Source organism: Rhincodon typus, chromosome 23 (assembly GCF_021869965.1).
Source record: "Rhincodon typus isolate 14 chromosome 23, sRhiTyp1.1, whole genome shotgun sequence".
NCBI classification, from domain to species: Eukaryota; Metazoa; Chordata; class Chondrichthyes; order Orectolobiformes; family Rhincodontidae; genus Rhincodon; species Rhincodon typus.
In genome coordinates, this window is record NC_063354.1 from 16,166,318 (window position 1) to 16,192,813 (window position 26,496).

At 39.8% G+C, this 26,496-nt stretch overlaps 1 protein-coding gene across 2 annotated transcripts in view; it reads right to left on the reverse strand.

Annotated features, from left to right (window-relative positions):
- Window positions 1-7,189: 7,189 nt before the first annotated feature.
- The window catches only part of tmc6b (transmembrane channel-like 6b), a 35,671-nt gene continuing 16,364 nt past the window's right edge, over window positions 7,190-26,496 (reverse strand). Inside the window, exons 7-16 of one of the 2 annotated variants that reach the window (XM_048610801.1) lie at window positions 26,042-26,217; window positions 20,822-20,906; window positions 19,023-19,120; window positions 17,453-17,548; window positions 16,974-17,049; window positions 16,509-16,642; window positions 15,252-15,419; window positions 13,508-13,586; window positions 11,816-11,914; window positions 7,190-11,109 (exon numbers count right to left, since the gene is read on the reverse strand). In XM_048610801.1, the coding sequence (XP_048466758.1) occupies window positions 11,089-11,109; window positions 11,816-11,914; window positions 13,508-13,586; window positions 15,252-15,419; window positions 16,509-16,642; window positions 16,974-17,049; window positions 17,453-17,548; window positions 19,023-19,120; window positions 20,822-20,906; window positions 26,042-26,217 (1,032 nt within the window). In that variant the 3' untranslated portion in view covers window positions 7,190-11,088. Of the gene's footprint in view, window positions 11,110-11,815; window positions 11,915-13,507; window positions 13,587-14,793; window positions 14,957-15,251; window positions 15,420-16,508; window positions 16,643-16,973; window positions 17,050-17,452; window positions 17,549-19,022; window positions 19,121-20,821; window positions 20,907-26,041; window positions 26,218-26,496 lie in introns of those variants that run through there. The other variant, XR_007264558.1, reaches the window with a different exon arrangement.

The following is a 26,496-nucleotide window of genomic DNA, read 5'->3' on the forward strand; positions in this document are numbered from 1 at the left end:
GGTCTAGGCCCGAAACGTCAGCCTTCCTGCTCCTCTGATGCTGCTTGGCCTGCTGTGTTCATCCAGCTCTACACCTTGTTATCTCAAATTCTCCAGCATCTGCAGTTCCTAGTACCCCCTCACGTTATAGTCTGGTTTACATCCTCTATGTTTTCAACATCTTTGCTTGTTACGAAGCTAATGCATGTTTTGTTTTTGTTTTAAGTTCAGAACTCTGTGTAAACAGCTGTGGCACTAATTTGCTTAAAATAAAACAAAGAACTGTGGATGCTAGAGATCTATAAGAAACGAAAAACAGAGTTCTGAAGAAGGGTCACTGGACTCGAAGTGTTAACTCTGCTTTGACCCCACAGATGCTGCCAGACCTGCTGAGTTTCTCCAGCAAGTTGTGTTTATTTAAAGAATGTGCTTATTTTAATGATCTGATAAGAGGCATTCAGAGGAAGGATAATTGTGTCCACACAAGTGAGACACGAGAAGTGGTAACATCAATATGAATTGAAAATGTTAATAGCTTTCAGGCAGGCCCACTAAGAAAAAAGGGACAAAACTTTAACCTTTCCATAAAGTTTCAGTCCAGACCTGCTGAACCCACTTAATGGTTCCAGCAATTTCAGTTTTGTTGCACCAAGATTGATTTGAAAGTGGAGCCAACAATCATACGAATATTTATCATTTAATAATAATGAATAACAATAATAATGAATATGCATTTGTGAAATGAATAAAGTGAATTACTGATTTTATAGCGATTGATTAAGGGTGAGAAGGATCCTACTGCCTTATATGCATCTGGTTCACTTTAACAAGTATGGACTTGATGGGCTGAATGGTCTCACTATGAATCTTGGAAGATCACAATTCTGAATTGTCAACTTTTTTTTTCCCCAGACGACGAACTGTTCAGACCGAGTGGAATTTCCGAGTCAATGTTTATGAATAATCCCAGCAGCTAACAAACATGTGGGCGGGGCAAAGCCAGTTCTTCCTGTTGTCTCTGCTGTTAAGTGAAGCCTCTGACGTGGCCATGACTAACTTACTCAGGCGAGTGCAGGGCTGATGCACACATGTAGCTCAGGCTCTGGACAAACCTCAACTCGTTCAGGTTTCCAGAGTCATGTTAAACTGTGGACTGCGCTAATATCAAGTTTCAAATAAAATATCTCAAATGCAAACGATTGAGTCCAAGCAATAAATACCCACTGGGGAACTGTGATGTCATGTGGTGTCTCCAGGAATGAACTTCTAATCTTCCAACTAGAGCAGAAGCAAGATAAAACGATTTCTTCATTTTCTTCCTCTGCTCCTTTTTAACTTTCTAAATATATAGGAAATGGGAAAAAGAAGAAAAGAGTAATAACAGTCAAGAATCAACAGTCAAGTTGTTGATTTCCACTTTGCAGGGGAAGTCGTGCCAGGAATGTCATGGTGGGTGACCAGAGGCTCAAATGTGGGGTGATGTAGATGGGAAGCAATGTGACAAAAGTTCGAAAGTTTTGCTAGTAAAGTGTGGTCCAAAGAATACTCCACCATTTGAGCAAATAAAGTATTTAGAACATCTAATGGAATGTTATTTTTTATGCGGGAATTGAACACAGAAAGCTATGTTTCCATTATAGGTCAAGGTATATGTATTTTTTCGCTATACCTCCCTCCCCTTCCTGGACCCCTCTGTCTCCATGTCCGACAAACCTACTGACTCCCATAGCTACCTTGACTACACCTCCTCTCACCCACCCACCTGCAAGAATGCGATCCCTCACTCCCAATTCATCTGCCTCCACCACATCTGCTCCCAAGATGGAGCGTTCTACTCCCGGACATCCAGGGTGTCCTCCTACTTAAGGACTGCAACATTGCACACCACCACCAACCACCCTCAACCCAACCTGCACCCCCGTCCCCACCCCAGTGATCAAAAATGCCCTCAACCGCATCTCTTGCATTTCCCACACTTCTGCCCTCAAACTTCCTCCCCCTGACAAAAATAAGGAGAGATCCCCCCCTTGTCTTTACATACCACCCCACCAACTCCGCATCGAAAACATCATCCTCCGCCACTTCCACCACCTGCAATCTGACCTCATTACCAAAAAGATATTTCCTTCCCCAGCCCGATCTGCCTTTTGTAGGGACCGCTCACTCTGCAACTTCCTCGTCCGTTCCATACTCCTGACCAACTCCACCACCCCCGGCACCTTTCCCTGCAACTGCAGGGGGTGCTATACCTCGCCCCTCACCCTCATTCAAGGCCAAAGACAAACTTTCCAAATCTGACAGGGGTTCACCTGTACATCCTTCAACCTGGTCTACTGTATCCATTGCTGCCAAAGTAGTCTCCTCTACATCGGTGAAACGAAGCGCAGACTCAGTGACTGATTCACTGAGCATTTGCGCTCCATCTGCTATAATCAACGCCACCTTCAGGTTGTCAACCATTTTAACTCCCCCTTCCTTGGTGATATGTGTATCCTGGGCCTCATCCACTGTCACAATGATGCCATATGTAAACTGGAGGAACAACACCTCATATTCCACCTTGGGAGCCTACAGCCCAATAGCCTAAAGGTGGATTTTACCATTTTCAAAATCTCCTCATTCCCGGCCTAATCCCATGTCCAACCCTCCTTCTCATCCCCACCTCCTTGACCTGACACCACCTGTCCATCTTCTCTCCCACTTATCTGCCCCTCCCATCCCACTGGCCAATCCCCACCACTCCCTACTTGCACTCACCTATCACCATCCCACCTACCTTCCCCAGCCCCATCCCCTCCTCCCTCCATTTATTTCCCAGCTCCCTTGTCCGTCCCCAGTCCTGATGAACGGTCCCAATCCGAAACGTCAACTTTCCTGCACCTCTGATGCTGCCTGACCTGTTCCTTGAGCTCCACGCTGTATTGACTCTGACTTCAGCATCTGCAGTTCTTGCGATCTCCAACCTTCCTGAGATCTCTGCCCGTGTGGGAAATGACCTCACTGTTGGCATCATGCTACATTGCGACCAGCCATCTAGCCAACTAAGCTAACCAATATGCTTACTTCAGTTATACAGGGTGGTCTGAAGTATGTGCATTGGTCTTATTGGTGGAAGGCAGTAAATGTGTTGAAAGCAGTTCAGAGAAGGTTTACTAGGTTAGTGCCTGGAATGCTGGATTGTTTTAGAAGGAAAGGTTGGATAAGATAGGCTTGTATCTATTGAAGAGTACGGGCAACTTGCTTGAAATACACCTCTTTGAAGGAGCTATGTACCTTCATCCCTCGGTCTCTGTTTGACAACACTCCCCAGGGCCCTACCATTAACTGTGTAAGTCCTGCCCTGGTTTGCCTTACCAAAATGCAATACCTCAAACATATCTAAATTAAGCTCCATCTTCCATTTCTCAGCCAATTGGCCCTTTAGATCAAGATCCCATTACACTCTTGGACAACATTCACTGTCCACTACACCACCAATTTTGGTGTCATCTGCAAACTTACTAACCATGCCTCTTATATTCTCATCCAAATCAATTACATAAACGACAAACAATAGTGGGCCCAGCACCGATTCTGGTGAGACTACATTGTCAATAGTGCACAGAATTTTGTTCTCCTTGCCTTGGAGAGTGCAGGAACAATGCAGACTCAATAGGTAGGTTCCTGAGATGAGTTGCCCTCGTGGGATAAATTGACACGACCAGGCCTATATTCTTTGAGGAGAGTCATCTTGGACTCAAAATGTTAATGCTGTTTCTCTTGGCCACAGAAGCTGTCAGACCTGCTGAGTTTCTACAGGACTTTCTATTATTATTTCAGATTTCCAGTATCCGAAGTATTTTGCTCTTACAGTATTCCTGAGTGTTTAGCAGAGTGGGAGATGGTCTAATTAAACATGTAAAAGGAGCTTGGATGAGTAGATGTTGGTAAGATTATAGAACTAAACACAATCGTAGAACAGGATATCCAGCCACTTAGGACTAAGATGACAAGAAAATCTCTCCTGAGAGGCTAGTAACTCTCTTGAATGCTCTACTCCTGAAGAACTATGGATGTTCTGTCCTTGGCTATACTCAAAGAGATTGATAAGTGTTTGCATTCTAAGGATTTCATGGGCTTGTGAAGGATAGTGCAGGAACACCAAGTTGAGATGGGGGTCAGCCATGATTTTATTCAATAGTCGAGTGGACAAACAGGTGAATGGCCAGCTGTAGCTCCTGTTTGTTGGTTATTATGGCTGCTTTTGGAGTACTGTGCACAGTTCTGGTTTCCATTTTCTAGGGATATCATCATGGCCAGAGGGCATGAAGACAAAACCCAAAAAAAACTGTAATCTCATCTATATTTTCCTGTTTAACTTTTGCTCTTTTAAAAAAATGGGCAAACTTTTGCTGAGCTAGAGAAAAATGACTGGGACTGATCACTTGATTATATTTCCAGAGGCTTCTGTATCACTTACCTCCACTCCTGTCCTCCTTAATTTCCTGAATACTTGTTTGGTTGGAAGTAGCAGCAAAGTTATTCTCCCAAGTTTTGACCTTAACAATGCCTTTGTTTTCATCTTAAAGGATTTATTGTGGCTTTGTTTAAAAGGATAATTGGAATTCTAAAACCAAGGTATGAGGAACACACTTTACCCAGTAATGGGCAGGACTGAAACAGAAAGGAGGAAACCAAACAATATTTTGCTGTTTTGGGCTTAAAAGGGGAAAAGTGCTGAAATAAATCCCCTGGTCTCTTATTTTGCCCCTTTGTCCATGACAGTATAAAGACATTCAAAAAGGCACAAAAATGATTTACCCAGAAATTAACAAAACTGAAATACTATCATCAGGAAAGATGGACAGAATGTTGGAGGAATATAGAAAGGAGGGCATTAAAGAATAACTTGATGAGAGATCTTCAAACTTATGAAAGGATTTGATAGATGTAGGGAAGGTGCTTCTTCTGTGTGAAGAACCAAAACTATGGATTATAGATATAAAGATAGTTGATCGTCTAAACAATCTGGTAGGAAATTCAGAAGAAATGTCTTTCCCTAGAGAGTGATAAGAATGGGGAATTTACTACTAGAAGCAGATGAGAGAAACGGTAAAAATGTATTTAAGGAAAAACTAAATAAACATCAGGAAGAAAAGAATGAGATGGAGTTAAATTAAGAAGCTCAAGTCAAGTATCAACATTTTCATTGAACAGTAGCTACATTCTATGTCATTCTCTGTAAATATTCTAGCCCATAAATTGCTTGTAGGCTCAGGCCAGTATTGGTGCGGTGTACCTGCAAGATCATGACTAACAGGAACCAGCTGTTGCATATCTGATCTGCCATGTCAATTCATTGTGGTTCAAAAAATACTGGCCTGCACTGAAAAGATTACTGAGAAAACAACTCTTGCAGCACAATCTTGTTTTAATCAACATCATCAGAAAATTTCCCCTATCTCTCATGAAGAGGTTCTTCATTTAACTTTCTTCCCCAGTTTTTGCTTTTGCTCCTTTCTACAGAATATACAAGGAGGATTCTGGGTAATCCAAGATGGAGGACAGGAGAAAATTGTGGCTGTAAGAACTTTTTCTTTTTTTTTGAGGTATTTTCAGTGTTGGAGCTGATTTCCTCGATTTCTAGAAGCAGTAACTACTGTTTTATAAGCTGTTGCATTGCTTTGGAACTTTGGGGAACAAAAAGATCAAAACAATGGCATTTTAAAAAGGAGGAAGAGAACAAAGGCAGTGACCACATGGGAAGTGAATCAAATGGGGAAAGAAACTGCACTGCTGTCCGACCCAGCAGTAATCTGCACAGCTGCTGCCTTTGCTGTTTGGTTTCAAAGTGTCTCTGGGCATCGGAGTTTGACAAAGAAAAATTAACAAGCAGCGAAATTCACAGCTGGAAAGGTTCTAAGGAAGGGTCACCAGACGCAAAACGTTAACTCGAATTTCTCTTCACAGATGCTGCCAGATCTGTTGAGCTTTTCCAGCAACTTCTGTTTAAATTCACAGCTGACCTTGGAGAAATCTGTGTGGGGGAGCTCACAGCAGGGGAACAGTTAAACTGCTGGCTTAAAAGTGTAAACTTACTTTTTTTTGCATATATAGTGTGTAGAGTGGGGTTCTTTTCTGATAATATGTTTTTATTGAGATCTGTCTCTTGATTAAGCTTTTAAAAATATAAAAACATAGGTACTAACTTAGTCTGGAGCAGTGTTTTTAGAATAGTAATACTGTGCTATTTTCTGGATTTATAGATTACTGAAGGCCATCTTTGCACGTTAACAGAGTGGGCTACAAACCAACAATCATCCTGCAACAGCTACTGACAAACATAAAGGATCCCATACTCACAACCAATAAAACTAGCATAATATCCAAAATACCAAGCAAGGACTGTGAGAAACATTACATAGGCCACACTGGAAGAAAACTGACAATAAGTATACACGAACACCAACTAGCCAGCAAGAGATATGACCATTCTCACTGGTCTCGATACACACGGACAAAGAAGGACACAAATTCAACTGGGACAACAGATCCATAACAGCATAAGCCAAACAGAGGCATGTCAGGGAATTTTGGCATTCCAACCAGAGCTCCATCAACAAACACATTGAACTGGACCAGATATACAAACCACTGAAAAACAGAACTGGAAGTAATGCCAAGCACCCCAGCAAACTGAGACATATAAACAACAAGTGGGACAGAACACCAAAGCTTCACCGGAGGCTCGCTGACGATATTACCTAGCAGAGTGATGAAACGTCTGTGATCAAACGTACCGGCTCGGTGAACAAGTCTACAACCTCATCCACAACCCGAGCTACAAATCTTTTCAAAAACTTTAATCTGCAAATTTTGCTGTTGCATAATTAGCAGATTTCTGACACATTGCTATGGATTATTGAAAATTATTTCATTGAACACAGAATAAAGAAAGAAAATATCTTGGCTCCAACTTTGTAATTTCCCTTGTTATTATAATCTATGTGGTACCTATCATTATATTCCGCATGCATCTCAGATGATTATGTTACTTATTACAAAGCATGCTCTACATAGAGTACATTAGAAAACCAACAAGCTATCCTGCTGCTGTCACTATTGCAAAAATTATTATTGCTGCAAGATGAAGTGGCATTGGAGGAAGGAAAACATTTTTAAGCAGATATCATATTTTTTCCAATATTTCATACACAAAACTAATACATACTTTCAAGTTTCAGTACGGTTTAATAGTTCAGACCATTTTCATCATACAAATGTGTACAAATTGAATTCAATAGAACACCATGGTATTTGGCAACAGCTGAACGTGTGAAACAATTAGTATTAAATAAAATCATGGCTCACTTAGCAAGTGTGAAGCCTTATTCCTCATCTTACAGATTGTTACATTTCAGATTGTTATAATTCAATAACAAATGCTACAGCAAAAATAGTTATATTTCATCTTTTATATAAATAAAACAGAAAAACATAGTAAAAACAGACAGTTTTACATTCTATTGAAACTAAGAGCATTAACTACATGATCCAAAATAATTCCACACTAAGTTTCATAAGAAGGAATTATCTGAACCTAGTACAAGTGAGAATTAGCTTTTCAGATGAATGTCACTTCCCACTTAATGGTGAGCTAATGGATATCTCCCACATTGGCTACTAAGTTTCTTGCATCTTATTTCTGACAAGTCAAAACAAAAACGTTTCAACTTTTTGTCTCCTTTTTGCAACATCGTCAAAGCCAAGTAAGGAGATGTTATAATGGATGACTGTAAACAAGTCAAACAGGTAGGTTTTAGAGCAGGTCTTGTCAGAACAAAGATAGGTAGTGAGGCGAGGAGTTTAGTGAGAGAATTTAAGTTTAAAGCTTTGAATACTAAATGCATGGCCACCAATTGCACAGCAACTGAAATCAGGAATGCTCAGGAGTTCAGAATTAGCTAAGTACGGAGAACTCCGAGGGTTTTAGGGCTGGAGGAAATAGAGAGATAGGCGGATGAGAATATGTAGGGATCTGAATGCAAGGGTGAGAATTTTCAAACTGAGATATTACTTAACTGGTTACTAAAGTAGGTCAATGAGATAGGAAAATTGGCAAGTGAGACTTTAGTCTAGAATAGAAATAATAATGACTGGATGTGAATTTTGGAAACAATAGGCTGAGACACGTAGGAATTGCGCTATATTACAGTGGTGGAAGTAATTAATCATAGTGGTGGCACTGATATGTGGTAGGAAGATAGTGTCAGTGTCAAAGGTCACCAAGGCTGCAAACAATCAGATTCGAGCCCCAACAGACACTCAGGAGAGGATGAAGTCAGTGGCTAGGGAACAAAATTTATGATAGGGACTGAAGACAATGGTTACTGCTTCTCAATATTTAGCTGCAGACAAGTTTGGCTCATCTCGCACTAGATGTCGGACAGGCAGACGGACAGTTGAGAGATAGTGAAAGGGTCGAAAAAGGTGGCAGTGAGGTAGAGCTGGGTGACGTCAGCATATTCATGGAAGCGCACTCTGCTTTCAGTGGATGTCACTGAGGGGCTGTCTGTGGCTGAGAAACAGTTAAGAGGCCAAGGACAGATCATTGGGCTACAATCAAAGTACACATTAAAGACAAAAGTATCACAAAATCCAATTTCTGAAGTGTGCTACAGCACAGTATTTACAACACAGAACAGATCATGATACTATCATGAAGGTATATCTGAAGTATTAATTCAGAACATCATTGACTGGACAAATAGGGGAGGTGATAGCCTTGTGGTATTATTGCTGGACTGTGAATCCAGACAGCCAGGTAATGTTCTGGGCACCTAGGTCTGAATCCCGCCATGGCAGATAGTGGAATTTGAATTCAATAAAAAAAATCTGAATTAAAAGTCTAAAGATAAGCATGAATCCATTATCGATTGTCGGAAAAACATTTCTTGTTCACTAATGTCCTTTAGGGAAGGGAACTGCTATCCTTACTTGGTTTGGCCTACATGTGACTTCAAACCCACAGTAATGTAGTTGACTCTTAACTGCCCTCTGGGTAATTAGAAATGGACAATAAATGCTGGTCTAGCCAGCAATGCTCCAATTCCATGAATGAATAAAAGAAAAATACTCGAGTCTTGGCCATTTTATAAGCAGCACATTGCAAATCAAAGGGAGACTGAGTGCAATAGCAACAATAATGTATTTGCAAAGTGGACAACCTGCTTGTTTGGAGATGCCATTTTAAGAGAGGTCATATGAACCATTTTGTGGATGAAGGTAGAGATTAGATTTGACAACCTTAGACAACTTGCTTCATGGTAATAGCTTTGGCCTTCTCTATTTCCTCTAAAATCCATTTCAAAAGTGTGAAGGTTGAAAATCCATTGGAAAACCTCTTTACCTCAAGCAGAGGATTCCCAAAAGGAGAGGTCATGAAACTATCCCTGCTGTCTCCATGAAAAATTGAATACATCCAGCCAAAACTGATACAGGAAGAAATCCCAGTACCAACTGCATGTGTAAAAAGTGACTTTGGTCTCAAACCAACATCTGTGATAAACTGTGCATCTTTTTTGTGACGTTATCGGTCACTTGGCCAAGTACTTTTAAAATAACACTTTACAGTGTTCTTTTTTCTTCCCCAGACTTGAATATATGCATGTGTGTTAGTTTTCAAACAGGGTAGTTATATGCATTTGCTCAAGTAGGTTTTATTTGTAATAAATTAGTTCTGTATTTGCTACTTAAGAACTTGGCTGACTTGACTATATTGAGCTATATATAACCTGATATGAATAATTAGCAATATGACCACTCTTCTTAGCTTTAAGAACATTGCTGTGACCAACAGAGGAGTGGGACATGGAATCAGGTCACCCTTCCTAATCTGATTATAACAATACATTATAAATAAACCAAACATTTTCACTCCCTGGCTCAGAAAGTCAACAGTTCACCTAAAGTTGATGGATCAGTACTTGAAAATAAAAAAAGCTTAAGTACCTGTAAGTTCCTAAACTGAGGGGTTATTACATATCTGAGTTGCAGCCCTGTGAAAAGAGCATTTCTTTTCTTTCAGTGAATACGAAGAGAATTTCTGATGACTTTTCATATGACATTCAACAGCTCAAGTAACAACATTCACAGACTTCTGTGGAGATATTTCCCAGATAAGTTAGCCTAGTCTCCACATACTATAAAGTGGGGCTTTAGACATGCTAAAGTTTGGTTCTGAATTTTAAGGAACAAAAGCATGAGCAACTAATTTGCTCCATTTACTGTAGACTAAAAATGTTTTTAAAAATCTGTCAGTGCAACACCTCTTTTGTTTTTGGTCACTCTGAAGTCAGCATACAATACTTACATCTGTAATTACAAATGCAACAAAATTATACTTGAGGAAGTTACATGAACTCTTAATGCTGCATGTTACTTTGAAAAGCTAGAGGTTGTTTTAGGCTACTGTTAAGTGAATTGCCATCCACATTATAAATACGAAAGTCAGAACTTTTAAATTCACCAATAATTGTTATACCGTCTTTTTGCACTTTATGTTTGGGTGACACATTGATGTGTAAATACTTGCTGCTGCATAATTCCACTACAAGATGGATTACCACAAGCTGGAGACATCAACAGTACAACTAATGCTCTTAGAGGGAAATATAAGCAGTACTGTACTTCTGTCAACAAGGGAATAACCAATTGCACAATTTGTAAAGCGATTCATCATGGAAACTCCCAAGGAGATGCAACCAATTTCCTCTCTGACTGATTTTGGGTCCAGGAAAGAACGCAAGTCAAACCTGGAAGCTAATTTACAGAAAATTCAAATCCAACAAAGCAAAATGTGACAAAGTAAAAATCAGTTTGAAATATTGAAAGGTGCTAATGAAGTGGATATCATATTCACAATATGGTGTTGCTGCAGTGACTCCAGTTTTGTTTAACATGCTGCATCTTTACAACTTAAAGTGCAGACAGCCAAATAACTCAACAAAAAAAAATACAATTCCAGGCATCTCTTAATAATTCAGAGTCAAGTCATATCAGCTGCTTCACTATTTTGGTCTTGTTGGCTCTGTCAACACAACCAGAGGAAACATGATATCTTCTTTCCTTCTAGTAGTTGTCAGGATAAACCTATTCAAAAGACACAGATACAGAAATGAACTGCAATACAATTAAAAAACCAGCAATTTCCAAACCAAGTATTGTTCATTAACTATCAGAATTACTAGTTGCTGTTAGGCAAAGTGTTATTATGTAAAGGTTTTTAGCACATCAATCAGAAAGCTCTTTCATTTTTATCTTTCAGACAAGGAATCAAATTCATTTTCTGAAGGGTCTAGACCCGAAACATCAGCTTTCCTGCTCCCCTGATGCTGCTTGGCCTGCTGTGTTCATCCAGCTCTACACCTTGTTATCTCAGATTCTCCAGCATCAGCAGTTCTTACTACCTCTGAATCAAATTCTGTTGGGATAAAAACCTCCCCTAATGGATAACTGGGTCATTGGTGGCATCAGCTTTCATTTCAGTGGAATGAACATTGTGCCACTTATCCAAGATGAGGGAAATCCCCTTCCTATAGTAGTTGGTCTCAACAGCGTAGTTGAAAATTAATCCAATTAAACTAACTTGCACATCACCTCCTCTCTAATTAATTTATTCTGAACGTTTTCTGGCACTTTCCAGTGCCCTTTACAGTCACTTTTGAAATGTAAATCACTGTTGAAATGTAGAAAATAAATTGTTGGGACACGGAGCAGGGTGCATACAGCATGATAAGCAAAGTCAAAAAGAACCAACCATAACTCTGCAATGTATGTAGAAAGCAAATCTAGTTACCTCATCTTCCCTTTGTGTCCGTCTCTTCTTTTGAAATTTAAATTTTTCTCTGTTGAAGTCTTGGAGTTTATCAATAAGAAACTTCTTGTCATCTCCCTCCTGCACCAAAAAGAAATTGGTTCATTATGCGTCAACATGGTATGTTATAAATTAAGTAAGGATCTGGTAAATATCAGTTACTTGTGCAAAAGTGCTCTTAGTAAATTCTGGCTGAGATCAACAAGGACTGGGGATCAAATTGAAAACTTTTCAAGTCGGGTATAATAATAGAGACTTAATTTGTTATCTAATGACAAAGTTCCTTGATTTTTATTACAAAGGCTGTGAGTATTTACATTTACAATAAACACTGACCACCATAACCAATTTATTAAGGAAAACAAATCTTTAAAATGCCTTCAATTGAAGACATAATTTAACTTGGTGTTGTAAGATTTAATGGAAGTGCTTAAATTTAAGGTTTGGTGGAGTAAATCACTGTTTCCACTAGCACATAAGCAGGAACCCGAGGACACAGACTTCAGATAATTGGATAAAGGAATGGAGTGGAGAGGAAAGGAAGATTTAATTTTAAAACTGAGAGTTATTCCCTGGAAAGGACTGGCTGAAAGGGTGGTGGGAGATAGTTCAACTGTAATTTTCAAAAGGGAATTGCGTATGCTCTTGGGAACAACAAGCATGCAGGGCTCAAAGGAAAGATTGGGAGAGTGGAAGTGCACAGTTAGTGCTTTTAAATAAACCAGCAGACATAAAGGTATAAACGGCCTAACAAATCATCTGAAAGGAGAACGACATTTCCACAACATCAAATCATACACGTTCCATTTTGTATAGTCTTTCTACATCTTTTAATTCAAAATTTCAATGTGAAGAAACTGAACAGGACATTAAAATGTATTGTACAAATGTTGAGCAACTTCTTATCAAATTCTTTCTCCCCATTTTCACTGACCCAGCAATGTCAACAAGTCCATTTAAATGATTTGTACAGGAATTTATTACGAGCCTTGTGTGTTCACTTACAGAAAATTTTGGATTTGCGCTTTCATCCAAACCAAATAAATAAGAATGCATTTGTTGTTAACACCACTGTTAGATCGCACAATGACTGCACAAGAACAGAAACACATGGGCAGAGCCATATCTCTTGCAAAGTGACAGAGCAGCAGATATCAGAAACAAATCTGGTGAATGATTATGCTTCCAGCATGAACCAGCCACTTATAACCTTTTGCCAGTCTCAGCAGCTCCTCTGAGCATGCTGCGAGGGCAGGGGGAAGCAGAAACTGAAATCTGTTCCTGTCTTGTGTTAGCAGTAGCAGCACATTTCCAGAGCTGGCTCAACCCTCTGCCTGGCTAAAACCTCACCGATTACACATCTGACAAACAAGTGACCATTCACTGCCAGAGCTCACACTGCACGTGCTCTAACCACTGCTGGGCATTGTGCCTGAGCATGGCTATCCACCACGGTAAACGACAAATAATCCAAGCACATGCACGTTGAGAAAGGCTCTGTCACAGTGATGTGATGTCACCATTTGTGCACACACAGGGTCTTTGCCACCACCTTGGAGTTCACTATATTCACTCCAGATAAAAGAACACACTTTAAGGAGAGGTAGATTGTTCACATTTATAAAGGTAAGGAACACAAAGAAACGTACATGAAACACAAATTCAGATACTTACATTCGCAATTTGTTCATTTAATAACTTAATTATCTTCCTTTGACCATCCACAACTTGGCAATGGAAATAAATCACTACTCTGGAAGAGAAAATTAGAAAGCTAATGTTAAACAAAATCAAAGAAAGCTGATGTTAAACAAAATCACAGGACTGTACTTTAATCTCATATAACAATAAACTGAATATGTCATCTTTAGTTTTTCCCTGTTGCAATAATCAGAAACCACAATCTTCTTTTGGTTTCAGTCTAATTTTTTTCATGGTATTCACTCTGAGGAGAGCTTAAAAGTCATAAAGCCCATGAACTGTTCAATTTATTTATCCCCAGCTTTGGGAGGATAACCCGATGTATGCCGTACAAAATATAACAGATCTGAGAAATTTAGGTATTTATACATTTTACCAAAATGTGTCCTTACCATAGTTTATTTTCTTTACCCTGTGGATGAATCACTGATTTGCTAACATTCCTAAATAACATTTTCTTTCACAACCTTTAGAAATACACAGATGTTACCACATCAATTCAGTCATTCATTCCAAATAGTTATAGTTGACGTTTATCTTGCATGCAAACACATAGGTCTAATCATATTATCCATCCTGTTCCCATATCCTTGCTTTCATTTCCTTCATGAAGCTATCAAGCTTTGCTCAAATGCTAGAAGGTTACTGAAGAACCCTGCAAGTGAATTCTCCAGTTTTGCAGCACCCTGTATCAAGAAACTTTCTCCATTGATAAAATTTCACATTCAACCATGTATCTATGGATTCTTCTATTGTCAACTTTCTGGGAGGTCAGGGCAGGGGAGTTATTAATTTGGTTGAAACGTGTTTGTTTGGGTGCTGTTGAAATCCCAGTAAAATGTGAGAAATTCGGCTGTAACCTGTCAACTTAACTGCATGGGGGACAACTGTCTCAGAAGATGCAAGCTGTCAATTTCAACATGCTAATAGCTCAATTACAGCAATATCTACAAGGATTTTAGGGTTTAACTTGGCTTGGAACCAGTCAGTAGTGTTAAACTACAAAACCAGAGGAAACAGAGAAATTAAATATCACCATTGTCCACTATCAATACAGACAATGTTATCGTAACCTTAAAAGTGTCATGCATAACAACAAGGTGATTCCACTTGGAATTTTAAAAATATTTTTTGTAAAGTATTTTCAGTTGCAGCGATACCACTTTTGTAAAGGCTCTCTTGTATATGTAAAAGACTGACTTTTTAGCAGTTAAAGAAGACCAATCTGTTTGAAAAAGTAATGTGATTTAAATACAAACCATTGATTTGTGATTGATGGTGTTGGCATTACTGCAAATCATAGAATTTTCTCCCTATTCTTTTGTACAGTAAACCCAAGGAAGAAATGTTCCTGAATCTTGTTGAGAGAAGCCATTTCCATGGAAAAATACATCTAGCCCATTGAAAGACAGCTTAAGGAGACTGGTAAATATCGAAAATAAATATTACTTTAAGATTCTCTTTGGAATATGTTGCACAAAGAAAATATACAATGTTTCCACTAATGAAAGCATCAGCATTTAAAGCTATTTGTGTTTTTTTGACCAGGCAATATTGATAAGGCAATATCAATATTTTAAACAATAGGGATAGATGCTTATCAAGTCATCAGCCCTCTTCAACATTTTTAGAGCTTTATCAGCAATTTTTATAGTTATTGTAGAATACAGAGAAACATCTTAGAAATGAGAATTTATTAAAATAATTGAAAACTTACAGTAGGATGCCTGATGCCAAGAAGAAGATGAAAGGATTTCTCACTAAGATCCATGAATACTTAAAAAATTTAGGACCATTTTCATCCAGTTTTTGAACCCAAATTGTGACAGAATCACACATAGCGCCCAGTGTTCGGAAGGGGCCACATGATAGTGATGGCTTTAAGCTAATTTAAAATAAAAGCAGACAATAAATTTAGTAATGTGAAAATTCAATACAGTAAATAGCAAAAGAATATGAAAAGTGGGAGATGGCATTTGGCTCAGCCACTATACACTGTACATTATTCTAAATTGCATAATGATTGCATATTTACAGTCAAATCCATTTGAACAATCATTATTACTTGAAATTGGAATCACTTTTGGTTCACATTGTATGAGCGGAAAAGGGTGCTGATAGGGATTCTTCCAGGGAGCTTCTTCTTATTTATAATTCCTGATTGTTAAATTGAGCAGATAAATGGCTGGACAAGTGAGGTTTTTACATTGATATCTTCAACCGGTTGATAAGTAGCCTTTAAATTATGACCTATATATAATAAAGACAGGTACAATAACTGCAAATATTTTAACAGTATAGCCACCACCTTCTGCCTTACTGTATTGAAGCATCAAGTTAACAGAACGTTTATTCTACAATGTGTCTATCACCAGCAAGGCCAGCATTTTTTGCCATTCCCAGGTTGCCTTTGGATTGAACAGTTTGTTAGGCTATTTCAGAGGGCAATTGAAAGTCAACCAAATTACTGCAGATCTGACAGTCACATATAGGCCAGACAAGGCAAGGGACTGCAGATTTCCTTCAAGAAAACGACATTACTGAACCATTACAACAACTGATAGCATGTTCACTAATACTACTTTTTATTCCAGTCTTTCTTATCAGTTTTGTGATCTGATTTTGCATTCATTAACCTGGGCCTCCGGATTACTCGTCCAGCAACATTACCATGACACCGCCAACATCCATCCTGACATTTGCAGTTCTGTAATTCATCATGGAAAATGTCCATTTTGTAAAACTTATTGGACAACGCTTGCAATTGGTTAGTTTAGAAATTAAACTTCACCTAACATGCTAGCAGACACATCATAGTGCTGGCAGCACTAGAATCTTCCTAACTCCATTAAAAATTTAGTTCCAGAATGTATATAGGTGACCAGCAGCAAGAACCAAAACAAGCTTTCTGTACTCTGCTGTATCCTCACTTTCACAAGAATCTGGCTATGCAATTAACTATGCAGATACTTACTACCACATGGTGTAAGAATAAACAACAGTGGCTCCAAGGAATGATGGGAAACACAGCAGACTAATAAAGATAGTCATCATATGAGATGCTCGCCAGAGTTTGTGTGGAGGTTGACAGTTCTTCATTAAGCTGAGCTGAAAAAGACCCAACAGCTTTATTATGGATAACTGGTGGACTGTACTGATCATTCTTCACAGATCAAATACATCACTGAACATTCAGTAACAGCTGGACAAGTTCTGGTTTGCAAGCAACCTGAAGAGTACATGTACTCAAAATATGTACAAAAGCTGTCAACAATGATACCTATTCTGCTTATGAAGGATAAACATTAAATCTTATCCTAACTTAACTAAAAGACTTGGAGTCAAAATGAATTCAAAGAAAAAGACAATTTCTAAAATGAACTAAGCTCTTTCCCTTATATCCTATAATTTTCAGTCATTTCATAAATGTGATAATTACCTTTTTAATATAGAAGACAACAATAAATTTGATCATTTGAATTGCAGGCAGCAGTGGTGCAAACACGAGACCCAACCTATAGATAGTAATGATAGATAGTAATGAATTAAATGAAGGTCATCATGATTCTGTTGCATCGTCTCTCTCTCTCTCTCTCTCTCTTTCTCTCTCCCCCCACCCTGACCTTTTCCCTTCTTAAGCATAAATCCTTCACCATTACAGCTGCATAGAACTAGCAGCCAGTTAATACGTTGCCAAAGTAACCATGCTTTCTTTGCAAACCTAGCCAGTGAGTGAGTGATTCCTCACGTATTTGTATGTAGGGAACATCGCAGTCAAATCCAATCCAGTGCTAACGTGAGATTGCACATTCTGGGCAATGGGGAGGATACTGTTGTGATGGTACTGGTGAAGTTTCCCAGCAGGTGGTGCTGTTAATGGTTCAACATCAAATGTAGCCTGATCAAACATGTTATTACCATGTGAGTGTCTGTCCAAAGATCAAATCCAACACATTTCTGGCAATGTCAAACTCAGGCTTTCTTTTCCTTTTCAGCAGTTTAATGCAAATGACCCTGGATAGTGAAGGAAGGAGAAACAGTGGTTACAATACTTTGGTAGCTGACTCTCTCATCTTACAGAACTGCTCTCACTTCTACGTAAAAAGCTCAATCAACAAATGAGAATGGACAGAATGCTGATTGGTAATTGACTCTTCAAGTCAGTCTCCAGGACTGGGGATAGTAGGATGAATCTGCATTTCTGAAGAAGGGTCTAGGCCCGAAACGTCAGCCTTACCGCTCCTATGCTGCTGCTTGGCCTGCTGTGTTCATCCAGCTCTACACCTTGTTGTCTCAGAGTCTCCAGGACTGCCCAGGATTCTTTGACAAGTTACTTCCAGTAATCAGAGAGGAGGCTAGCAGCTAACCAGGCCAAAGGTTTGTCTCATATTCCTGTAACCATTAATGTATCTTTTTAACATGCTCAATTGTTGAAGGAAGCAGCATGCTTTGCAGTACAAGTACAAAGCATTGTGGTATAGTGGAAATCAAGTTCGAGGCTTACTCCAGTGAGGTCCAGAGTTCATCGATCTAACCAGAATGAATCATACAGCCAAGTCCACAGCAACACTCTTCGCACCCCTTGGGAGTGAAGAAGAGGAGGTAAAACTCAGCTTTCACTCTGATACCTAAAAATCAGGATAGGAAGAGGCTGGAAACTAGAAACATCCGCAGAGAGAGAAAAACAAAGTTAACATTTCAGTTCTGTAATCTTTCATTGGAACAGTACCAAAAAGGTAACACTGTTCCTTTCTCCACAAACACTACCAGACCTGCTGAATATTTCTAGTTGTCATATGTCAGATTTCCAGCAGCTGCAGTGTTTTGCTTTTGTATAGATTAGATAGGCTACTTTCTTAGGAGCAGCAGGACTGTGGCTGTGAAGGGTTTGGTAGCTTAGAGGGGAGCAATAACTTAGATTTCACTGTATAAAATAACACTTAATGATCTAGAGATAGTAGGAACTGCAGATGCTGGAGAATCAGAGATAACAAGGTGCAGAGCTGGATGAACAAGCAGCATCAGAGGAGCAGGAAGGCTGATGTTTCGGGCCTAGACCCATCTTCAGCATTTCTGAAGAAGGGTCTAGGCCCGAAACGTCAGCCTTCCTGCTCGGCCTGCTGTGTTCATCCAGCTCTACACCTTGTTAACTTAATGATCTATTTTCAATGTTTGTCTAAACTGGGTGAAACATTAGAGTTTTGCTTTGAAATGGTACAAACTCAGCAATATCAGGAAGCATAGGTGAACCAACAACATGACTAAAAGGAACCAGAGCTAGTGATGATAATTGTTAGTGGTATCTAACTATATCAAAGTGAAAGGTAAGAAATTAAAACAGTAAACATAAAACTCTTAGCATCTTTATGAGTCTCTTGTTCTAAATTGGGTATCACAATTTGTTAAAAGTTGGCATGGTCCATAGATTGTTAAAACAGCACATGTAATTATTAATTGATAAAACAAATCTCATGAATTTAATGCTCACCTCCAGACATATTCTCCGAAAACTGTATCCAAAATAATGAATATAAAATCTACCACCAGCAAACGGTATATTTCTTGCCCTACGAAAGTCTCCCAACACTGAGGCAAAAAACAAACAAGGGATGGATGGCTAAATGTTTGATATCACACAACATAAGCACAAAATTCATAATGCAAGTCCTATATGTATCCAATCTTCAAATGTTAAATATGACAAATCAGACATTCCAAGCTCAATTGCTTAATATTACAGATGGTTGGTCAGAATTCAGAATTCCTGATCCTCATTTATATGTTCATGTGATAGAAGTAAAATTAATCACTGAACCATCCTCTACGAAATAGGTTTTGTCAGGAAGTCTTGGGGTTCATGTGAAAAAGCATAGTTAGAGTGGACCTGGACCCTGGTAATGTTTCAAATTGAGCCTTTATAAAGCATTACTTTCCTCTGGGTAGTGTATTTGATGCCAAAGCCAGGACACCCACAATCATATTGAATGGCTGAGTAGGCTTGCAGGACAAAATGGCTGACTCCTGCTCATAAACCCTATGTTCCTACGTGCTATGCTCCTTGGAGATCAAAACATTCCAACAACAGCATTTTTGTTCAACCTCACAGCATTTTAAATAATGTTTAGATGGAATTAGAAGGAATTAGACAAAGCAGGGCAACATTACCTCAAAGAAGCAGCTGATTTATTACAATGGTGAACAGACATTACGGTTTAAAAACCACCAACAATTAAAAAGACATCCACATTTTAACGTGTGGCTCAAGTTAAAAATTGTGCTATTCTATGGTCTACAAATAAAGCAGATTTGTGATGATTGAAAAAATACAACAGGTTCCAAAGAATATGACATCTTGATGTCTAAAATGATCATACGAGTAACTTGTGTACTCTTAAAGCTGAAGTAAGGATAACAATGTTCAATAATGACACTGGGTGGCAGACTGCTTCCCCAACCCCTTCCTCCATGGATGGAAGCCAACAAAAACGGAATAGGTTTGTCCCCACAGCCCACTGTGGGCTAATGGCCTAAATGAATTAACAGTGGGACTTGCTCAGGTGGGAAGAAGCCTCAACTTCAGGAGGTGCCAACCAACTCATTTGGCTAGCAGTTCCAGTAGCAACAGGAAGGAGAATGCACACATGTCATGGCTGCCAAAAACAAGAGGTCCTAGGCCTCCGGGACAAGACAGGATCCCAGAGGGTAGGTGGGTCTGGGTATGGGTGTGAGTGAGAGTGTGAGGGGGGAGGTGTTAGTGATGGTGGGGCTGTTTCAGAGGGCATACAGTGTGGAAGGAAATCAGCATGGAACCTTGGAGGAGGATGTGATGCACCCAACAAGCACAGGCATCCTCCCTGCAGGCTTTACCCTCCTAGGCCTTTAATAAACAATTTCCCTATTCTTGTCTACCTGGCACACCAACCACATTAGGGTGTGGGTAACATATTACAGAGGTCAATTGTTAACAAACAAAACTGATCTTAAAAAATGTTTGTCTGTGCATAGTGGGCAGGTGTTGTAATCGGCTGCCAGCCCACTTTGCACAGACAAGTAAATAAATTAAATTAATTGTGCGGGTGAACTCAGGGCAGGGCAGGAGAGTGGTGAACCAACCCACTCACATTCTTTACATGCTCGCTCTCCCACCTTGTTGTCCCAGTGACAAACCTGCCCAACAGGATCAGGTAACATCCAGCCCTCTGTCAAAAATATTCAAACATTGTGAATAGATTCCGTAGAAGCCTCAGTATTATTTTGGTTTAAATCATACCCGATTGTTTTACTTACTGATATTTCTGCTGTTGCTTTTAATTTACTTCCCATCCAGTGGAAGCAAAGTGGTCCTAAAATGGCTAACTTCAAAAGCAGATTTCTATATGAAAACAAGATCACAACAACATCATGAAGAAGATATACACATCCAGCAGGCACAATGGAAATACAGCAGACTCCTCTTTTTTCTAATTATTGTGGGCTAAGCCAACATTTATTGGCCATCCCTAATTGCCCAGAGGGTAGTTAAGATTCATCCATATTGCTGTGGGTCTGGAGTCACATGTAGTCTAGACCAGGTAAGGATGGCAGTTTCCCTCCCTAAAAGACTTTAGTGAACCAAATGAGATAGCAAGAACTGCAGATGCTAGAGTCAGAGACAACAAAGTGTGGAGCTGGAAGAACACAGCAGGCCAGGAAAGCTTTCTTGTTCCTCCGAAGCTGCCTGGCCTGCTGTGTTTCTCCAGCTCCACACTTTGTTATCAGTGAACCAAATGAGTTTTTTCTAACGATGGATTCATGGTCATCACTAGACTCTTAATTCAGATATTTTAAAATTGAATTCAAATTCCACCAACTGCTGTGGCAGGATTCATACCCAGGTCCCCTGAATATTGTCCGAGTCTCTGGATTAACAATTTAGCAATAAACCTCCAGGCCATCACCTCCCCGTACTGTGTCTACACAAGGTAAAACAGTCTGGATTTGCCAGCTTGAACAGAGTGAATTTTCTGTTTTACACAAAGTTCACACAAAATGATTTAATGCTTGTTCTGAATTTGGTTTTGGGTCCTTAAATACTGAAGTGACCGTTGCGTGCTGTTCTACATAACATTTCTACATGGCAGTTTAATTACCAATTTCAACTACATTTAACTAATTTCACAACTGTTTCAGGAAGTTTAGTCTTTTGGAAGAAATAGATAACCTTGAATTTTTTGAGCATCGATTTGCACACTGCAGTATTCTACAAATAACTATGGGTTAAGTGACTAGATAATATTGGTTTAGGATTAAATGTTGATCGGGATGAAGAGAACTTCCCCACACTTTATTGGAATATTGACATCTTTAACATGCACCACGTGATTGTCAGTGTTCCCTATTTAATATCTCGCCTGAACATCGTCACCTTCTGCAAGCAATGTACTGTCACTTTTCACACAAGCTACAGCCTAGATTATGTGCTCAGGTCTCTGGAATGGGCCTCAAAATCTCGAATCTTCTACACCCACATTGGGCAACACAGTGGCTCCATGGTTAGCACTGCTACCTCACAACACCAGGGACTTGGGTTCAATTCCACCCTTGGGTCACTATCTGAATGGCCTCTTTCTACACTGTGGGATTTCTATGAACCAAGGGTTAACACTTAATGTACCTTCTGACTTAAATGTCATACAGTGATCTAATTTTCAGGAAATCCCTCCTGTAGGTTAATGCCATGGAGCATTTTAGAAACATTTTAAAATTCATTGCTGTCATGTGATAAGTGACTACCTTCTGATCATGCCAATGTACTTACAACTTATGTCAGGTACAGACAGCTGGGATCAAGTGAATTTCTAGAGAAGTATAAGGGCTGTAGGAGTACACACAAGCAGGAAATTAGAAGGGCAAAAAGAGGACATAAGATAGCTTTGAAAAATAGAGTTAAGGAGAATCCAAAGAGATTCCCTAAGTACATTAAAGGCAAAAAAAGTAAATAGGGAGAGATCAAAGATCAACGAGGCTGTCTTTGTGTGGGACCACAAGAGATAGGAGAGATACTAAACAATTATTTTGGGTCAGTATTTACAGTGGAGAACGACATGAAAGCTGGGGAACTTGGGGAAATAAATAGTGATGTCTTGAAAAGAGTCCATTTTACAGCAGAGGTGGTGCTGGAGGTGTTAAAAGTAGATAAATTCCTGGGACCTGATCAGGTATTTCCTGAAACTTTGTGGGAAGCTAGGGAAGAGTTTGCGGCACCCCTTGCTGAGAGATTTCTATCATTGACAGCTGCAGGGGAGGTGCCAGAAGACTGGAGGTTGGCTAATGTGGTACCATTATTTAAGAAAGGCTGCAAGGAAAAGCCAGGGAACTATAGATCAGTGACCTTTACGTCGGTGGTAAGGTAAATTGTTGGAGGCGATCCAAAGGGGCAGGATTAACATCCATTTGGAAAGGCAAGAACTGATTAGGGATAGTCAACGTGGCTTTTTGCGTGGGAAATCATGTCTCACAAACTTAATTGAGATTTTTGTAGAGGTGACAAAGAACATTGAAGAAGGCAGAACAGTAGTCTGTACGGACTTCAGCAAAGCATTTGACAAGGTTCTGCATGGTAAACTGGTTAGTAAGGTTGCACATGGAATCCAGGCCAATCGTGAAGGCAGGAGATGGTGGACGGTGGTAAAGGGTTACTTTTTAGACTGGAGGCCTCTGGCCAGCAGTGTGCCACAAGGATCTGGGTCCACTGCCTTTTTTTATCATTTATGTAAATGATCTGGATATGAATTGAGGAGGTATGGTTAGTAAGTTTGCAGGTGACACCAAAGTAGGTGGTGTAATGGACAGTGAAGAAGATTATCTCAGAGTACAACTTGATCAGATGAGCCAATGGGCCAAGGAGTGGCAAATGCAGTTTAATTTAGATAAATGTGAGATGTTGCATTCTGGTAAGGCAAACCAGGGCAAGACTTCTACAGCTAATGGTAACGTCCTGGGGAAATAGGAGAGCCAGTGGATGTGATCTGTGACTAACTTGTTCATTACCTCCTCAAAGAATTCTGACAGATTTTATGAACCTCGATAAGATCACTCCTCAGCCTTCAAAATTCCAGGGAAAATAGTCCCAGCCTATTCAGCCTCTCCCTATAGCTCAAACCCTCCTGGCAACATCCTTGTAAATATTTTCTGAACCCTTTTCCAGTTTAACCATATCCTTCCTAAAGCGGGAAGACCAGAATTGAGGAGTACAGGTTCATAGTTCCCTCAAAGTGGAGTTGCAAATGGACAGGGTGGTGAAGAAGGCATTTGGTACACTTTCCTTCATTGGTTAGTGCATTGAGTATAGGAGCTGGGATGTCACATTGCAGCTGTACAGGACATTAGTGAGGCCACTTTTGGAATACTGTGTTCAATTCTGGTCTCCCTGCTTTAGGAAGGATATTGATAAACTGGAAAAGGGTTCAGAAAAGATTTACAAGGAGGTTGCCAGGAGAGGCTGAACAGGCTGGGGCTATTTTCCCTGGAGTTTTGGAGGCTGAGAAGTGATCTTATCGAGGTTCATAAAATCTGTCAGAATTCCTTGAGGAGGTAACGAACAAGTTAGTCAAAGGAGAGCCAGTGGACGTGATCCATTTGAATTTCTAGAATACCTTCAATAAAGGTGTCATACAGGAGGGTGCTAAATAAGGCAAGAGCTTATAGTGTTAGGGACAAGGTACTGGCACATATAGAGGATTGGATGACTGGCAGAAGGTAGAGACTGGGGATAAAGGGTTTTTTTTTTAGGATGGCAGCCAGTGACTAGTGGAGTTCTGCAGGGGTTCCATGTTTGGATCACAACTATTCATGTCATACAGTAAAATAACGTGGATGAAGGAACCGAGGGCAATGTTGCTAAGTTTGTAGATGACACGAAAATAGGTGGAGGGACAGGTGGTGTTGAAGATGCGGGATGGCTGCAGAAGGACTTGGAATACAATGTGGAAAAGTGTGGGGCGATGCATGTTGGTGGTAAGAATACAGGCATAGATTATTTTCTAAATGGGGAAAGGCTTTGGAAATCTGAAGCATAAAGGGAGTTAGGAGACCTAGTTCAGGATTCTCTTAAGGTTAACAGGCAGGTTCAATTAGCAGCTAGGAAGGCAAATGCAACGTAAGTATTCATTTTAAGAGGGCTAGAATACAAGAACAGGGATTTACTGTTGAGGCTATATGAGGCTCTAGTCAGACTGCAGTTGGAATATTGAGAGTGGTTTGGCCCTGTATCTAAGGAAGACTGTACTGATATTGGACAGGGTCCAGAGAAGGTTCACAAGAATGATCCTAGAAATGAAGGCCTTGTCATATATGGAGCGGTTGAGGACTCTGGGTCTGTACTCAGTGGAGTTTAGAAGTATGAAGGGGGATTCTGATTGAAACTTACAGATTACAGAGAGGCCTGGATACAGCAGACATGGAGAAGATGTTTCCACTCGTAGGAGAGACTAGGACCCAAGTGCACAGCCTCAGAGTGAAGGGATGACCCTTTAGAACTGAGATGAGGAGGAACTTCTTCAATCAGAGAGTGGTGAATCTGTGGAACTCATTGTCACAGAAGGTTGTGGAGACCAAGTCATTGAGTGTATTTTAGAGAGAAACAGATTGATTCTTGATTGGTAAGGGTTAAAAAGGTTAAATAGAGGAGGTAGTAGAATGGAATTGAGAAATATATTAGCCACGATCGAATGGTGGAACAGACTCAATGGGCCAAAAGGCTTAACTCTGCTCCTACAACTAATGGTAACCCAAGTGTTTTGACTGGACTTGAAAGCTTACTTTTGGGATCTAATTTATTACCCCTTCTTTCTCTTGTGAATGCTGGAAAATCAATTCAACATTGTAGTGTTGACAAAGTGTCAAAATGCTATTTCATATCAGAGAGCATTGGCAAAATATAAATTTGGGAACATCTGTTGATCTTCGGTTGTTATCGTCATTACGTGGGTAATGGCAACACAATGGACAGGGAAACTATCTCTGCACCACAAGAATTCTTTGTAAATGTTTTCAATCAGCTGCTCAGACACATCATTATATGCTGTTAGACATTTCCTGATCAACCTGTTCAGCGATTTTGTAAGGAATTTACGTGAATGTAAAGCCAGGCCTCCTAGTTCAGAGATAGGGACACCACCACTGTGTTACAACAGCTCTACACCCTATTATCTCTTTTAAATTTTATCTATATTTCTAACCAACTTGTTCAGAGCTGTTATTACACACTGCTGGAGTAGGTGGGACTTGAATCCAGGTTTCCCAATCCAGGGTTAGGGACACTACCACTGCATCATAAGAGGGCTCCTCGACCCTGTTACAAGCTCTTAGTTCTTACTGCTCATAACCTGTGTTATTTTTAACAATCCAGCATCAAAACCTTGTCCTTTCATTGGAATAAATAATTTGCACACAAAGCAAAAATAAAAGATGATGCAAGTTCTTTGGACAGAGTTTTTCGATTTAAGACTTGAGTAAAGTTTCTCCTACCTGGTAATGGAAACATAGATCTGTTGCTGTGGGAAATCATATTTTTCCAGTAACCCAATTAGATTGTAAACGTAGGGCATCACGAGATTAATAACTGACACAATCAAGGGAAGTGTTAGCAGCCTGCTCTCTACTTGCTTCTCAGGAATTCCTTGTTGGATATCTTGTGAATAATCCTAAAACATAAAATATTTTTTTCAGCCAAATGAGTGAAACTTAAAAGAAGCCTCAAGTTCAAAACCTAAAAACATACACATTGCTTATCTCCACCGCGTAAACACATATTGCCACTTGAACATTTGGAAAACTGATCTGTAAGATTTGTAATGTTAATTTCACAGGCGCAGAGAGACAGAACGTGAGAGAGCGAGCGCGAGAGAGAGCGAGCGAGCAAGAGAGCGAGCGAGCAAGAGAGCGAGCGAGCAAGAGAGCGAGCGAGCAAGAGAGCGAGCGAG